Source organism: Galeopterus variegatus, unplaced genomic scaffold (genome assembly GCF_000696425.1).
Source record: "Galeopterus variegatus unplaced genomic scaffold, G_variegatus-3.0.2 Scaffold1331, whole genome shotgun sequence".
Lineage (NCBI taxonomy): Eukaryota > Metazoa > Chordata > Mammalia > Dermoptera > Cynocephalidae > Galeopterus > Galeopterus variegatus.
The window spans coordinates 257,814-276,363 of record NW_007727442.1 but is presented as its reverse complement, the minus strand read 5'-3'; the positions used below and the strand labels follow the sequence as shown (position 1 = coordinate 276,363).

Here is an 18,550-nt window from a genome sequence, read left to right as displayed (position 1 = left end):
CAGGGTTTCCTGAAGAAGCCGGGGAAGCTCACCCCGTATCTAGCCTGGAGTTTCATTCCTTCGCCCTTTTCCATTCCTTAGGAGAAATGGAAAACTTCTTGCTTACCTATGACCACGGGGCCCTATGCACCATAGAGATAAGAGACTGGACTCCTGTGTGTGTGTGTGTGTGTGGGGGGGGGGGTGTCTAAAAATCAAACAAGACAACAAAATCAAACCAAGACAAAAACTAAAAGGAAGACCCCCAAACAAAAACCTTTCCCATCAAGAGTGCCACATCCTTTGGGATTTTGGCCTATTTTTTCCTTATTCTTTACTCTTCCACTCACGTGGAAGGAATAGTTGATATTTCCTGACTTAACAGAGTCTGAACACCTCTTCATAAAAGTATCAGACCCAACATTTAGAAAAATGGAAAACAGAATGGTGACATGGAAGGACACTGATGCCACCTGGGAGCCCTCCAGAGAGTTCCAGTTGACTCCATGACTCTGATGCTGCCCACACAGCATTGTCAAACTTTTGCACACTCCAGAATCTTAGTCCTGACTCCAGCTCTGCAGAGTTCAAAGCCATCTGATGTGAGCTCCCTTAAATTCTAGCTCTGACCCCAAAGTCCTTTCCTTTGCCCATCTATCTCCCCCTTCCTGGCTCAGAGACAGAAGTGCCCTTCCACCTGCTGACAGCAAAGACCTTCTCCCACACCTGAGCTTTTCTTCCTCAAAGATTCCTTCCTCTCAGACCAAATAGGGCGGGATTTCCAAACCCCGTGGGTGCGCAGCTGAGGCTGGGAGCCGGCTTCACAGGGGAGCTCACCTGCGTGCTGTGCACGTGCTGCAGGGAAGCTCTGACGAGGGCGGGAGGGATGGGCTGGGCATGGGGATTAGAAATCGTGGGAAGCCCGAACGGGGCTCTGGGGCCTGGGGAAGATGCTCTGTCTGCTCCCTTCCCTCTCATCAGTCATTTAGCATTACCAGGAAGATTAGATTTGAAAAGAGTCCCATTGCTTGAAGGAAACTACCTTGTCCCTTCATGGTTAGGTGCTGGATTTACCAAGAGTGGGATGGAGGGATGGGCAGGGTGGGAGGGGGATTCTGGGCACATGGCTGGAGGGGCTGGACAAGGCTGGCAGCTTGGGCGAGCACAAGAGAGGACAGGAAGGAATTGACAGTTGGGGGGGGAGGCCCCAAATGGCTCTGGGCTGGGAGGAGGCGGGAGCACTGTGACTGGGCAGACCAGCTGGGACAGAGGAAGGGAAGGGCGTGACATGTCAGCAGACCACTGTTGTGGGCAGTGGCATGGGAGAGAGAGGGAGATGCAGAGGCCAAGGCAGCCATGGGGTCCCAAGCGTGTTCCTACAGTCCTAGGGTGCCAGGGGGTGGACTTGGGACCTGTACATTCATCTCTTTCTTGTCACCTTTGCCCAAAACACAGTCAGGGAGGCCCTTTCCTGAACATGGAGAGGGCTGTGGGCATTAAATACATGCACCTGTGACTTCGATCATATCCAGAGCTGGACAATCCTTAAACCTAAACACAAACCAATGAGCTTGTGTTCAGGGCCAATCGGTGCTGACATAATATATATATATATATATATATATATATTTTAATTCTCTGACAAAACTATGCAAAAGGATTATGAATCAAGATCACAGAGGTCATCCAAGAAAGCATGTGCTAATTACAAAATGAGGTTCTTTTATTAAATAAGATAATGAATTTTTTTTTTCCTTTTTGTCTTTTCTTGTGACCAGTAATGGGATCGCAACCCTTGGTGTCGCGGCCGCACCGCGCTCAACCAGTGAGCGGACCGGTCTCTATATGGGATCCGAACCCTCGGCGGGAGCACCGCTGCGCTCCCAAGCGCTGCACTCTACCGTGTGTGCCACCGGGCCGGCCCTAAGATAATGAATTTTAAACAACTTAGTGCAGTACCATGCATTTATTAATTATCCCCAGTGGTAGCTATTGCCAATACTGTACGTACTAATCATTAAAGCAGACCCAACAATACTTCTATTTGGGAGCCCTGTTTTATTAATATATGAGCTTTTGAGTAATAAGGCATTGCTTAGAATTTAGATTACTTCCCAGTGTAATGTGACCTTTCCCAAATTACTAAGACTTATGACATTTCTCTGAGCAAAACACTGATCTACAAAGGCTCTTGTGAAAAATGAGATGCACAGAAATACCCTTTCCCACCGATCTCAAGAGTGTTCACTGGCAGTGGGGGACTAGAGCCCCAAATGCTTGCACTTTGTGAGCACAGTCTGTAGCTAGGACGAGGTGGAATGGGAGGCCAGGTCTGCTGTTTTTCCACATCTTAGTCCAATCCCTGCCCTCCTCACCCCTGCCCACCCTCCATGCCCCCTGCACGTCCTGCTGGGAACGGCGTTGGCTGTGATGCTCTGATCCTGCCCTTGCATGATCTGCGTATGGCCCAGATGTCACCACAGGGAGACCGAGGCAGCTTCTGGACCACACTGGGTTTTGTTTGACATACACAGCATTTTTGAAAGTTTAAATTTGAATGCCTTCAGAAGGGGGCACTGCTCTTTACTTTGCCCACCCTGACTCCTCCCTATTGAGTTAATTCAGTTTGTAACCTCAGAGTAGAAGCTGACTCCGGTTTCCTCTTGTCATGGCCTTTAATCCTGGCACACTGATCCATCCGTCAAGCCCAGATGGGGCTGGTGGGAGCCTAGGTCTGAAGAATGGTCGTGGCTGCTGGGACTAGCTCAGCACCCAGCCCCTCTCTGCCCTGGTGCTGCTAGCCCAGGTAAACCATGCTGGTGTCTATGTGACAGCTTACCAGTGGTGTATATTGACTTGTGTGAGTGTTGCAGAAAAAAGAAAAAAGATGCTTTACCTCTTTAAGAAATCTCAGCACTGAACAAGTTAGAAATTGCCAAGAGCCTGCTATGATGTTGTAATGTAATTTAAAAAATTTTTTTCCCTGTACATTAGAGCTGTTAAAGCAGCTCCATTTTTCAAAGTTGGAAAGAGGGATTAAATTATTTAGCTACCCAGAAACTCTCTACTAATTAGGAGATAAGGTAGACTTTTTATTTTCTTTTACTTAAGTTTTCTTTCATGAGCCCAAGAAAAATAGCCTTCCATGGGTCTCTTTTTTGGCCTCAGGAGAAACTCATTTCTCTGTAACTACTTAGTTAGGTTCATGAGAAGACTCTGTCCCTGGGCTTTTTGGCCAGTGCATTTGGGGAGCACAGAGGTTATCCATTCCTCAGGATTCAGTGAAGCAAGTGCAATTATCCTGATATTTATAGATGAGGAAACACAGAGAAGGTACACCCCTTGCCCAAGGTCACACAATTAGCCAGTAGACTTTATCCAAGTTTGCCAGTGGCCTAAACAGCTTCCTCCCACCACCCCACACAGCCCCCACCCAGCAAAGGCAAACACCACAAAGCCACACATCCAGTTGCAGACTCCAGAGAGTCATTAGAGGAAGGACAGGGTCAATAGTGGTTCTGCAAAAATGCAGAGCTTGGAGAAAAAAGCAGAAGAAAAGAAATCCACTGCATCCTTGCAGAAAGGATCTTTTAACCCCAGTCCTGGATTTTTGGCTTCCGTCTAAGGCCACGTCAGCCCAGGAGACATTCACACATTTTTCATGTGGATTGCACGGAGGCGCTGGCCTGTCCCAGGCCAGAGAGGGGCATGGCTGGGCTCCTACCTCCTTCAAACTCTGTTTGGCAGTTCCCCGAGGTCTCGTTCAGGCTCTCCTCCTCATTGATGATGATGTTCTCGATGTCCTTCATCGTCAAATGGTCCCGGAAGGCGTGATAGAGAATGTGCTTCAACTCCTCCAGCGTTATCCTCTGCATGTCAAACTGTGGAGATAAAGAGCAGTGAGAAGTCACCAGGGACGAGAACTGGGCCACGGAGACTTGCTTCGGCTTCTCAGGATATCAGATGATCAGTTTCCATCCTGCTCAGCTCCAAGCACAGCTGTAAACCTGCAGGAATCTACTGGGAATACAGTGAGAGGAACATAGCCCCTCAATTTAGACTCTTGGAGAAAAAATGCTACCTGCTAGTGTGGTTTCCTGCTCACCCAGCCACCTGCTGTCAACCCTCACTTCTCATGTGCTTTAGAGTGTGTCCCACTTCATACAGTGCATACGCTTCTAAAACCTGTACAATCTACTAAGAAGCCAGCAATCCCATCATGCTTTAAGAATGTATCTTGGTTTAACAAGATAAGACACAAGCTCAAAGCCATGTTTATGAAGAAGAGCAGCTGAAGGGATGGTGCAGAATTCCCAGTTATGTCCTACTGCTCCCAGGGAGAGGACTGCATTTCCCACTCTACCAGGTTCGGTCATGTCACTTTCTCGGCCAATGAAATGTGAGTAGATGTCACATATGCAACCATCAATCACAAGTGTTAAGAGTCATTGTGTGGCCCCATCATTTGTTCTTTCCTCTCTGCAATATGCACAGCATGCCCCACACAAGGGCTGTTCCTTCTGCTGGGATCCCAGAATGAAGATAACGTGGATAAGACCTAAAGCTATCCCACAAAGGACAAGTGAGTGAGGAAGAAATAGGCTTTGTTTTTATTAGCCATAGGGATTTTGGGTTTGTTTGCTACTATTGAATAACTAAGACCATTGTTGGTCTAAGTAAAAAAATACAGAAATTACTACATACCAGTGAGAGGATACCATAACAAAAATTTTAAAATATGATGCATTGGTTCCAGGGTCAGGCAGTGGAAAATGAGAAAACTGGAAGAGAGCACACCTGGGGGTCCTAGGCAGGAGCCAAGGGCAGCCCCCTCTGCGTGGAAGCAGGCAAGAGAACATGCCCAGGGTCCTTGGAAGGAGCTGAGGGCAGCCACCCCCCACCCAGAAGCAGGCAAGAGAGCATGACAAAAACACCACTTCTGCGCAGGTGGCCAACCACAGCCACGGCTGCTACAAAAGCATCTCAGTGTCAAAGTAGTAGTCACAGTCACCATACAGGTGGTCTGCCAGACACTCAAATGCATTGACACAAGGAGAGTTACCAGCAGATACTGGAAAAAGAAGAGGACATATCTTTCCTAAAAGCCCACTCCAGAGTAATACAAGAAACAACTGCTCTACCAGATGACCAGACATCAACTTGGAGATACTAGAAATATGAAAACCCGAGAAAATATGACACCACCAAAAGAATATAATAATTTTCAAATACCAGACCCTACAGAGCAGGAAACTCTTGAAATGACTGAAAAGGAATTCCAAGCAACAATCTTAAGGAAACTCACTGAGATACAAGAGGACTCAGTTAGACAACATGATGAAATGAAAAAAAAAAAGTCCAGGATATGAAAGGAAATTTACAAAGAGATTAATACCTTAAAAAAGAAAGCAGAACTCATGGAACTGTAAGATTCACTCAATGAAATAAAAAACACAACTGACAGCTTAAGCAGCAGGCTAGAACAAACTGAAGAAAGAATTTCTGATCTTGAAGATAGTCTTTTTGAAATAATCCAGGTGGACAAAAAAAGGAAAAAAGAATTTTAAAAAAGGAAGAAAATGAGAGAGAGCTAGCAGAGCAGACAACCTTAAGCACACAAACATTCGAATCATGGATGTTCCAGAAGGGGAGGAAAAAGGAAAAGGCATGGAAAACATATTCAGTTAAATAATGATGGAAAACCTCCCAGGTATAGGGAGAGAAACGGACCTTCAGATCCAGGAGGTTCAAAGATCCCAGACAGATTCAACCCAAAAAGATCCTCTATGGGCCGGCCCGGTGGCGCACTGGATAAGTGCGCCGCTTGGGAAGCGCGGCGGCGCTCCCGCCCGAGCTCTATGGGCCGGCCCGGTGGTGCACTGGATAAGTGCGCCGCTTGGGAAGCGCGGCGGCGCTCCCGCCCGAGGGTTCAGATCCCACATACAGACCGGTTCCCGCTCACTGGCTGAGCGAGGCGCGGGAGCAACGCCGAGGCTTGCAATCCCGTTGCCGGTCCCGGTCCGGTACGGGGGCAACACTGAGGGTTGCGATCCGTTGCCGGACACGGAAAAAAGACAAAAGACAAAAAAAAAAAAGATCCTCTACAAGACACATTATGGTCAAACTGGCAAAGCTCAATGAGAAAGAGAATCTTAAAAGACGCAAGAGAAAAGCATCAAGTCACCTATAAGGGAGCCCCTATCATGATGACTAACAGCAGACTTCTCAACAGAAACTCTACAGGCCAGAAGAAAATGGGAGGATATATTCAAAATATTAAAAGAAAAAAAAGAAAACAAAACTGCCAGCCAAGAATACTGTATCCAGCAAAGCTATCCTTCAGAAATTAGGGAAAAAATAGTGTATTTCCCAGACAAACTAAAGCTGTGGGAGTTCACTACCACACAACCAGCCATACAAGAAAATCCTTGAGGAAGTCCTGCATCTGGAATCTGAAAAACAATAATTGCTACCACGAATACACAAGAGAGAACCAAACGCACTGGTAGAACAAAAATGCAAATGAGAAAGAGAAGGAAACTAAATCTTACCACCACGAAAAACCATAATGACAATGTAATAATGCCCCTTATGTATTTCTGATTTTAGTAATTTCAGTCTTCTCCCTTTTTTTCTTGGTCATCTAGATAAAGGTTTGCAAATTTTGTTGATATTTTTAAAGAATCAACATTTGGTTTTGTTGATTTTCTCTATTGCTTTTAAATTACCTATTTCAAATATTTCTGTTGTAATCTTTGTTATTTCCTACTTATATTTGCTTTTGGTTTAGTTTGCTCTTCTTTTCCTATTTTCTTTAGGTAGAAATTTACATTACTGGTTTGAGATTTTTCTTATTTTTAATATAGGTGTTTACCAGTATAAGTTTTCCTCTAAGCGCTGCATGAGCCCTGCATCCTATAAATGTTGATATGTTATGCTTTGATTTTTATCTCAAAGTGCTCTCTTAACCTCCCTGTGATTTTTATTTTTTTACTCATTGTTTATTTAGGAGAGTGTTGTTTAATCTCCACACATGTGAATTTTCTAAATTTCCTTCTGTTATTATGGTCAGAGAATGTATTTTGTATGATCTTAGTCTTTTTAAATGTACTGAGACTTGTTTTGTGGCAGAAAGGAAGAAGGAAGGAGAGAAGGAAGAGGCAGAGAAAACTGTTACTGGAGGCTGGATGAAGCTGGGAATCATGGAAAACAATGAAATCAAGAGAAATTTCCATGAAGCAGAGCTAGCATCCCATCATGGAGCATTCCTTATCCCAGCGTGTGTCCACCAGGATTTCAAAATTGCTCTGAGCCTCTGACAGCTGTGTGTCTCCCATGTTTTTGCTTTCTGGAGGGGAATGTTTTTGGTGGTTGGCCTGACCCTGGTCCACCACTATAGGTTGAATGTGCCTTTTTACTACCCATGTCTCCAGAAGAAGAGGAGCCTCAGCTGGATCTGATCTATTTCATGGGATTCTAGATCTTCAGTCCGATGTTGTGATTGGATGAGACTTTGGGGATGTTTCTCCCGGGGAGGGGATGAGTACATTTTGTGGCTGAAGGGACGCTAATGAATATTTATGAGCAAGGGTGTGGACTGTAACAGGTTGTATTATTTCCAATTATTTGTCTCCCCCCCCCCCCCGTGAGAGGATTATATCTCCCTGCCTGTTAACACTGGGCACTGACCAACTAAATGACAGTGAGAGTAACACATGAAAGTGACAAAAGTCCAGGGACAAACTTCAGAGCCATTGTATATCCTGCTACAAAGTACTTACACGTGGGGCTGCTCCAGCATCCTGGGTCCTGGAATCAACACACGTGAGCAGACTCTCAGCCCACCCACAAAGGACACGGGATTTGAGTGAGAAATAAACCCTTATCGTTAGCCACTAAGACTTTGGGGTTTCCACAGTGCAACTTAGCCAAGGATGAAATACAGAAATCAATGTTTTAAGTTAATCTGGACCACGATGAAAGAAAGCTTTAACATTTTTCTTTCCCTGCTTTCTTTGTAAAGCAATTCCTACCTTGTTTTGAGTATGCACCTAGTTCTAACGAATTAAACTGGGTTAATGACACTTGCTGGAAAATGCACATGATTCAAGTTCGAAGCCATTGACATGAGTAAGAGCAACAGAAGGGGAAATGTAAATGGCTTTTTTCCCTGTGTTCGAGTTTAATGACCACAGAAGTGAATGTTGACGTGCACTCAGGTACAGTCCCTGGGACAATCTCCCTTCTCCCTTCATATTGGACAAGTGAGCCTGGTGTTGTTAGCCTCGGTGCAAATGCATGGGGAGGGTGATTCACAGCTGAGAAAATTGGGACCCCTGCCACGATCAGACACAAAGAGCAACAACGTCAAAAGACTCTTTGAGAAAATGAGTAACCATTTCTTGAAGACCAAGAGCTGGAGTGCCAAGAACCACTCTGACCTGCTGAGAATGTGCTGTAATTCAGAAGTTAGGCAAAGAGATTGGCCAGGGGCTATGAGAAGGGAAGGAAAGGTGGAGAGTCTAGCACTCTATAGTTTTGGCCGTCTGGGTCATGTTTAGTATTAGGCTACCAATAGCTGAACAAAATTAGTTGAGTAGTGTTCCACATGCCTTCTGTATTATACGAATATCTCTTAAAAGTTTGAAATAAATTACAGTAAAACAATGTGGACAAAATGCCAGCAAGTATTTCTTCCATGATTATCAGTTCACTTAGCCTTTCAATTTTGGGGGATTTTGTATTTTTCTGGAAAACCAGCCACATGATTTTCATTATTATTAGCATGTAACTATACACAATAGTCCCACGATGTTAAATTTTTTTTTTTCCCTTTTTGTCTTTTTTCGTGACTGGCAACAGATCGCAACCCTCAGTGTCGCACCCATACTGGACCGGGACCGGCAACGGGATCGCAACCCTCGGTGCTGCAGACGCACCTTGCTCAGCCAGTGAGTGGCCGGTCTGTATGTGGGATCCGAACCCTCGGCGGGAGCACCGCCACACTCCCAAGCGGCACACTGTAGCAGTGCGCCACCGGGCCGGCCCCCACGATGTTAAATTTCAATATTTAATATATCCCATTTCTCATTTATCATTTTATCTGTTTTTCTTTTCTAGGTTTGATTATTATTTCTTAGTTCAGTTTTTAGTGGATCCTAGTTAGAGAGTGTGGCATGTACTACTGCTACTTACTGAAACCTAAGAAATTTTGTATTAGTGGAACCCCTGCAAGGTCAATTGTACAAATATATTTATCTTTATTAACTACACTATGTAAACTTTTAATTATAATCTTTATTTTCTATATCCTTATTTTTTTGGACTACTTGATCTGCCAAAGACCATGAGGAATATATTAAAGTCTGTGAAGATAATTCTAGCGCTATAAGTTGTTCTTATAGTCCCAATTTTGTTTTAAAAGAAGCTATTCTTTAGTGCAAAAAGATTTATATACTAATTCAACAGCTGGTTATTGGGATGACTCTGTTCCAGTCCTGTGATGGAGGCACAAAGGAGAATAAGACCCAGATCCTGCTCCCTGAAGACCAGCCACAGAGCAATTGTGATTGCACGTGGCCCCAGGGGAGGGGAGCAGGCACAGGCGGCTTCCTGGAGAACAAGCACTCGATTGAAGACCTGAAGGAAAATGAGGCTGTTTGCCAGGTGCATAGGGGAGGGGGAAGAGGACAAGGAGAGAAGGAAGGGAACGTGCAGTCAGGGGGACAGTCATAGCAAGGCCTGGCAGTGCAGAAGCTGGACGTGTTCACGGGGTGGCGACATTCTGGGGTCCTTGGAGCCTCGGATGAAGGTGGGAGGAACGAGGAGAGAGCTGTGGGTGGGTGCTAACCAGTAAAGGCCTTGTATGCCACGGTGAAGGGCTTGGTTGCTTTTTGTTTGGTTTTGCTTTTTTTTATTGTGGTAAAATACATATAAAATTTACTATTTTATCCATTTTTAAGTGTACAGTTCTGCAGCAATTAGGTACATTCACTCTGTTGTGCAAAAAGCACCACATTCATCTCCAGAACTTTTCATCTTCCCAAACTGAAACTTTGTACCCGTTAAACGTTAACTCCTCCTTCCCCTCCCCCACCCAGGCACTCAGCCTCCTGCTTTCCCGCTCTGTGATATGGACAAGCCTGGAAAAACTTAAACCTGCACCTGTACTTCCGCTTTTTGTCTTGCACCTGTATTTTTGCTTTTTGTTTTGCTTTTGTAACACTGACTGCCTTTTGTATCAGCTTAGCTCCCGCCACGTGGATTCCTAAAACACCAGAAGAATCTAACCTATAGAACCCTTTGCAAGCCTGGAGTCGGGGCTCAGACTGTGGAGTGTGAACTCCTCTGGGCCCAGCAGTGTAATAAATCTTTGAGTTCTCCAACTTCCGAGTGACGCTTGCTTTCTCGGCAGTCTGTCCTGTGACACTAGGTGCCTCATGTAAGGGGAATCATGCAGTATTTGTCCTATTGTGACTGGCCTATTTTACTTGCATGCCTTAATGTTCATCCATGTTGTAGGATGGGCTAGAATTTCCTTATTTTTCAAGGCTGAGCAAAATTCCGTGTGTATGTATCACATTTTGTTTACCCATTGTTGGTCCATCAGTGCACAGCTGTGCTGCTTCTGTCTTGCAGGTATTGTGATTATTGCTCTGTGAATGTGGCTCTACAAATATCTGTGGCTGTCACTGTTTTTAATTCCTTGAGGTATACACCTAGAAGTGGAATTGCTGAATCATATGGTAATTCTACGCTTAATTTTTCGAGGAATGGAGCTTGGTTTTTTTTTATCTTTTGGGTGAAATGGGGTATTTTCATCAGAGAGTGATGAAATTTGACTTCATAAAGTTTGAGCTTAAGAAAAATTACTCTTTGCTGGTACAAGGGGCAGGACCACCAGAGAGGAGGCTATTGAAGTAACAGGTTTAGTGACCACAGTGGTCAATGGGGACAGAGAGAGTTCAAGAACCATGTAGCAAAGAGGTGGATAAGACCTGATAGAAATAGAGAGTGGAACAGAGTTACCAGAGGCAGCGAAAGGGAGGGGGTGGGAAGGCTGGAGAAAGGTTGGTGACTCGTACAAAGTTATAAAGTTATGGTTAGACAGGAAGAATAAGTTCTGGTGCCCTAGGGTGACAACAGCTAATAATATTGTAGTATATATTTCAAGATAGCCAGAATGTTACCACCACAAAGAAGTAATAAATGCTTAGGTGATAGATATGCTAACCTTCCTGATCAGATCATTATACCATACATGCATGTATTGAAACAACAAACTGTACCCTGTAAACATGTACAATTAACAAAAAAAGGACTTGATGGTTCATTGCGTGTGGCATGTAGAAAATGGGCCATCCGGATGACATCAGGGCTCTGCGTGCAGCTGAATGGGAACAGAGAAAGAACAGGTCTAAAAAGAATGGTGGTAAGTTAAATTTTGGATGTGCACATTGGAGGTTCCTGAGGGACAGTCCCATAGAACATGTAGCCCAGGCTGCAGCAGGATGTGTATACAGGGGCTGATGATACAGATGTGGAAGTTGTTTGCATACAGATGATAATGAAAGTCATCGTAAAGGATGGTGCCCCTGGGAAGAGCATGAGGAGTGTGAAAAACCCCGAGAAAGGCATTCAGAAAACATGCAGGTGTGCAGGTGGGCAGCCTCTGTCACAGCGTGGACGGGTGTACCTTTCATCGATGCATACATTGGTCACGGAAAAGTATTTAAGTGCTCTCAATGCTTTTTGAAAAAAAATCTATTTTTACATCAGTATTGCCATGTTTGTTTCCTTTCTGTGTAAATAATTCTGCTAAATGTTTATCTCTTTTGTTTTTTAAATTTTCTGTGTTATATTTTAGAGGTGTGTCCCTTACAAGAATGGAGTTGGGTTTTAAGAAATCTAATATGACATTCTTTGCCTTCCAATGTGGAGTGTAATTCCATGTTCATATGTTATTATAAACATATTTGGCTGAACTTTTGTTATTTTTTTTCTCCTGCTTTCTGGTCGATTTTTTTTTTCACTTTGCCTTTTGTATTATTATATTATATTTGTATATTATATTATAAACATGTTTGGTTAAACTTTTTTATCTTTTCTCCTGATTTCTGGTCCTTTTTGTTTCACTTTGCCTTTTGTATAAAGAAGCTATGGATGTCCCAGTTTGGATTACATTGGTGGATATCTTTCCATTCATGAAATGCCTTACATAAGCCAACATTTCTTAAATTATCAAATTCAAAACACTACATTGCATCTTCTCATCTTTCCTTGCACGTGATAGGAAAATTTATATACTTTCGACTTCCCTACCTCTTACCCAACACTTTTTAGTCTTTGTAAGTATAATTTGAGATTTATTTATAACACATTTTCTACTACTTGCATCTTTTTCTAGAACAGTATTAGGCTTCTGCTTTTCATTTTGTAACCATTTGGAACAGCCACTGCTGCTTCATTAAATTTAATTGATCTCATTCCTCACTTCTGCTTTTCTTTTTCTTTTTCTTTTTTTTTTGTGACCGGTAAGGGGATCGCAACCCTTGGCATGGTGTCGCCTGCACCGCACTCAGCCAGTGAGCGCACTGGCCATCCCTATATAGGATCCGAACCTGCGGCGGGAGCGCCACTGTGCTCCCAAGCGCTGCACTCTCCCTAGTGTGCCATGGGGCCGGCCCTCACTTCTGCTTTTCTTTTTCTTTTTCTTTTTTTTTTGTGACCGGTAAGGGGATCTCAACCCTTGGCATGGTGTCGCCTGCACCGCACTCAGCCAGTGAGCGCACTGGCCATCCCTATATAGGATCCGAACCTGCGGCGGGAGCGCCACTGTGCTCCCAAGCGCTGCACTCTCCCTAGTGTGCCATGGGGCTGGCCCTCACTTCTGCTTTTCTATGACTGTCCCAACCCTGTGTGCCTAATGGCCGTTCAAATATCTGCTAGAGAACTCTCAAAAATAGTTGATAATGAAGCATTTGTGAACATTACATTCCTGTGTTCTTATAATTCTGATAATACCTTTTTCTCCCTTTTCTCATGACAGACAATTTAATTAGGTATAAAGTTCTCGAATCACATAAATTGCCCCCTCAAATCTGCATTGAAATTTTTCCAGTGCCTTCTGCTGTCTATTGTGGGGGAAGAGCGGAGGTACTGGATGACAACCAGGCTTTTCCTTTAAAGATTATCAATTTCTTCCTTGACACTTGTAGGAATATTTCATTTTCCTTGAATTTTTTTTTTTTTAAGTTTTCTATGCTATGTTCAGGTGCATGTTTTTCCTTTAATCTTGGCTGGAGTTTAGTGAGGGCTTTTAATTTTTACACTAGTGTTATTTTCTGCCTCCTAAGGCCTCCTGGAGACCATTCCATCTAGTTCTTCCCTCTAGAACACGAGTTAATTAGGTTTTCTCATCTTTTCTGTAATAACTTTCATCTCTTTGTTCTGTATCTCACAATATTAATTTTTTCCTGCATGGTTAATTCTGCTCCCGACTGTCTCTCCTGAAGGTTTTAATTCTGTGGTTTCGTTTTGGTTCCTGGCTGCTCCTGTTACGTTAGTTCACTCCCTCTGTGCCCCACTCTGTTATGGTCGCTGCTTTTTATGAAAAAAACCAAAAAAATCCCAAAACTCTTGCCTCACCTTTAAAGATGAAAATAATAAAGAACACAAAACAGGCCTCTTCTACCATGTTCACCTGACCCAGCTGTCGGAGGTAAGCTCCTCCTCTGCCGCTTTTCCTTAGGCTACGACAAGTTTTGATTAATTCAATGCTAGAGTTGCTGCTGCTGTTTCTGTTTACTCAGTGTAGTGGATTGAATAATGTCCCCCAAAACTCATGAAGCCTGAATTGTGCCCCTCAAGTTTTATGTATTAGAAACCTGGCCCCCACTGTGACTGTTAAGAGGGTGGGCAATTCTCTTATCGTCATTGAAAGGTGGGGCCTTGAAGAGGTGATTGGATTGTAGGACCATGCAGTAGTGAATGGATTAAAAATGGTGGTCAGGGGTGTGGTTCTGAGGGCTTTAAAGGAAGAGACCTAGTCTGTCTCTCTCTGCTTCCACCATCTTGCAATGTGAGGGGTCACTGTCACCACCACCAGGACCTTTACCAGCTGTGTTCCCTGGATTCCAACCCTCTAAAACTGTAAGCAACATATTTTATTTTTCTTATAAGTTACCCAGTTCCAGCAATAGAAACAGACTAATACACTGAGTCATGTGCTGCTTAATGACAGGGATAAGTTCTGAGAAATGCGTCACTAGATGATTTCATTGTGTGAACATCACAGAGTTACTTATACAACCTAGGTGGGATAGCCTACTACACACCTAGTCTATAGGGTGTAGCCTATGGCTCCTAGGCTAAAACCTGTGCAGCATGCTTCTGTACTAAATACTGTAGACATCTGTAACACAATGGTAAATATTTATGTAGCTAAACATATCTGCAGAGGCCCACACATCAACAGACAAAAGTGACTCCCAGTGGCAAGAACACAATGGTAAGTATTTATGTATCTAAACATAGGAAAGGTACAGTAAAAATGTGGTACAAAAGATTCACACTGGTGCACCTGTACAGGACACTCACCACGAGTGGAGGCTGCAGGACTGGAGGCTGCGCAGGGGGAGTCGGTGAGTGAGTGGAGAGTGAGCGTGGAGCCCAGCACAGTGCCGGCCCCGCTCTAGACTCCAGACACTGCACACGGGCGACACGACGTTTATAAAAAAATAAAGTAATCCTGCTACAACATTACAATGGCTATGACGTCACTAGGTGACAGGAATTTTTCAGCTCCCTTATAATCGTATGGGACCACTCTCCTATATGTGGTCTGATGTTGACCAAAACATCGTTATGCACCACATGATTATATGTGAATGAGAAATGGGCAATCCAAATACAAGATTTGCCTAAAGAAGGAGTTGGTAGAATGTTCTCGGGCCCCTGACTGTCCAGCTGGTCGTGGTCAGTTTCTACCTGTAATCTGCGGTCCCTGAGGCATTCCTCGGTGCAGCTCTGGTGCACAGATTCTCTCCTGCTCAGGAAGCATGCTTCTCTCGAGGTAGGAAGATTGCCGTTCGTCCTTGGTCACTCTACCACAGTGGTTCTCAGAGTGTGATCCTGGACCAGCAGCACCTAGAATCTGGTCAGAAATGCAGTTTTCCTAGCCCCACCAGACCTACTGCCTGAGACTCTGGAGGGGGGTCCCAGCAACCTGGACTTGCAAGCCATCGAGGGGCATCTGACGCTCACTTGAGTTCGTACAAAAGTACAGAGTGCTGGTATATAAAGGAGACCCTTCTCCCAGCACATGCTGCCCCCAGGACGCCTCCCACGATGGGGAAAAAGCATCCCAGGCCTCCTGCTCTTCTCCCTGCCTCATCGGATGCTGGAAATCGTAGTCTCTAAGTTGGTGCGGAAACAGGGGCTGATGTGACATGAAGCACAGACAAAGAAGATCATTCTCTTGCGATGCCCTCTGTTTTTCTCTTCTGGGCAGCCACAGTGTCCAGGAATTAGGTAGATTTCCCTGCCTTTTTGAGGTCCTCTGTCCTAGTCAGACGCAGAGGGAGGGTCACATGGTATCACCTACTAGCTGGTACCTGTGACCTGCTTTCCCCCACCAGTTCAGGGGCTCTTTCTGGGGGCGGTATCAGTGCCTCTGTCTCCCCTGTGCTGTTACCAGAACGCTTTATCACTGCCCTTGCCACAGGGAATCACTTTTGTCTGTTGATGTGTCGGCCTCTGCAGGAGATGATGAGCCCTCTGGTGCCCGCCACCAGTGCCTGGCACGTGGCACCCCCCACCACCAGCACCCAGCACACAGCCTGGCCCACCACCAGCACTCGGTGCACGGCCTGGCCCCAGAGGTTGTACAGAAGATGTTTGCTGAATGATAAACGTGATTCCTCCATTTGCTCCAAAGCACAGACTTTCCTACCTGCCCTCCCTCTCCGCTCAGTGTCCCCACACTGTGAGAAGGGTGGGAAGGGCACCCTCTGCAATGGCCCTTCCTGAGCTCAGATCTGTCACATTTCAGAGTGGAAGAGCAGAGTCATGGAACCTACTTTCCTGCTATAATGGAACCCTTGGGGGTGCTGAATCCCCAGTGAAGTCTCGAGAAGAAGAAACGCCAGGCTGCCGAGAGGACGGGGCTCGCTGCTGGCCGCCCTGCAGGGCCTTTGCCTCCCTCCCTCATCCCTGGCCAGGTTCTAGGCAAACATAAACCTTCCCAAAAGGTGTAGGATTACTTGATGACAGAGAAGGATGGGCTGAATAAGCTTCCGACTAAACCTCTGTTCTCTCTGCCCGTTGCCCAAGGCACATGCTACCAAGAGCAAGACCACCAGGAAGGTCGATAGGTCACAGCTCACCACAGCACTAACCACTGCCATCCGGGGCATCCGGATGGGGCCTCAAGCAGCCAGCATTCCACCTGCACAGCTGAGTGATCTCATCTGTGTACCTTGGTGCAGCATAAAAACACAGCCCTCTTCAAAATGTACCCAAGCGCCAGCGTGAGGAGGCCAGGCAAGGTCATGAAATCTGTGTCTTTCCTTGCAGGGCCTTTCCCTTCATCCCAGCCCCAGGCCACATGCAGCGCCGCCTCCCTATCTAACAAACAGACCCCTCCCCAAGGTGTGTCCTTTCATCAGCCCACCAATGGCACTGTCCAGATGGGAAGCCCAGGAGGTGCCAGCGTGACCAGGTCCTCCCTCACGCCAAGGTTTCCCCCACGTGAAGAACTGAACAGCGAGACTGAAATGCAAGGTATCGTGAGACCCTCCCGCCAAGAGAAAAGAGATGAGCACAGCCGGAGCCTGGGCAGGATGAGCAGGTTGGGAAAAGGTATGGAAGGTTGGGAAAGGTACTGGAAAAATTTAAAAAATCAAAGCAGAAAATAGACAAAACCAGCGTGTGTGGGCTGCGGATGAGCTCGCCTGCACTCGAGTGTGTCTTTCCCTCACTGGGTGTGGGGACATGAAGGACAGAGGCCAGGGGCCTGCTGTGTTCTTCAGCCCTGAGGATTCAGTCCAGGCGGGCTCGGGGATTGGGCTGTAGCACGAGGCTCAGCCTCTGCAAACTCCCCCTAGAATGCAGCGACTCAGAAAAGATGAAAACCCGCACTTACGCCAAAACTAAGATTGAGCACCTATTCACCGCCACTGTCTGGAGGAAATTTTCCACTAACGGCAAGACCTGTGGAGAGGCCGTGTGACTCGTGTCTGTGGCTGATGCTGAAAAGCTTTGCCCTCTAAAAGCACAAACACCCTTCTGAGTGAACCACGGAGGCGCCTTGACCTGTGCCTGCCCGGCTGACACCCTGGGCAGGGCCCCCACCCCCACCTCTGCTCCTGAAGCGGCTTGGCCCCTGGCCCCCACCCCTCCTCTGCAAAGGTGGTCAACACCAGCGCAGGCTGGAGGGATCTGCTGTGGCCTCACTGCCCACCCAGCCCCCACGCAGTGACACAGGAATCTGTCCTTCCCATCTTTGCTCTGGTTTCCCTCAGGCCTCCCTAGGTGTGGACGGAGCCTGGCGATACAGAATTCTTGTAAAGCCCAGCCCCAAGCCAAGCCAACACCAGCTATAAGTGCTCAGATGAGGAATCCGCGTTCCGCAGCCAACACCGCTGTGACACTGCTGCACTACGGCATGGGTGGGAGGAGGCTGCATTTCAATTTGGTGAGCACCTCTGGATGAAGATCTGCAGGGGCAGAGAACTCGCCTGGGAGCTGAGCCTGCTGGCAGGTCCTCTGGCTGTAGATCTGAGAAGGGATGTCCCCCAGACCAGACTGTCCGGTGCCAAATGCCTCTGTGCCAGCTAGATTGGTGGCAGGTAAGAGAGGCTGGGCCAGGTGCACAGCGGACGTGGCCTCTTTTAAGCCTCACTGAGCAGGTGGAGGCTACATTATGCCCATTGTACAGATGAAGACATTGAGCTCAGAGAAGTTCAATGATGTAGCCAAAGATAAGGAGCGGGGGGGTGGTGAGGTTTTCGGCGTGGGGTCATCTGTGGACACGCATCCAGCTCCCTCTCCAGCCCAGGCCACACGCTCTGCTGCTTCAATCTGAACTTGGATTGAGGGTGGGCGCCTTGCTCTCTCCGGTGCTGTTGTTGAAACGTGCTGGCTTCTTTCTCCTGTAACAGGGAGGGAGCCACAGGCTAACCCCAGGTTCCGACTGCGGCTGTGACATTCATCTTCCTTTTATGCTTTTCTTTCACGTACTCAGCAAATATATATTGAGGACCTACCAAGTGCTAGGTGTGATTGTAGGCACCGGGGACACATCAGGAACGAGACAGAGAAAACCACCTGTCCTCACAGAGCTCACAGCGGATGGGGAGTCAGAAAACCCACAGAGAAACACGTAAAATAGAATATCAGATGGAGAGACGTGATGCGGAGCAAAAGGAAGCAGCAAGGAGGCGAGGGACCTCCCGGGGGGACGGTAATATCAAATGTGATGTCAGGGAAGGTCCCACTGGGAACGTTTGAGAAGAGGCATAAAGGAGGCATGGTGGGCACAGGAGGGTATCCGGAGAAGGGCGTGCCAGGT

At 46.3% G+C, this 18,550-nt stretch overlaps 1 protein-coding gene across 1 annotated transcript in view; it reads right to left on the bottom strand.

Moving 5' to 3' along the window:
- CALN1 (calneuron 1) overlaps positions 1–18,550 on the bottom strand; it is a gene marked incomplete at its 5' end in the record, with an annotated part of 239,514 nt that overhangs the window by 9,542 nt on the left and 211,422 nt on the right. The window contains one exon of the mRNA XM_008576335.1: positions 3,704–3,860. Coding sequence (XP_008574557.1) covers positions 3,704–3,860 — 157 coding nt within the window. The remainder of the gene's footprint in view (positions 1–3,703; positions 3,861–18,550) is intronic.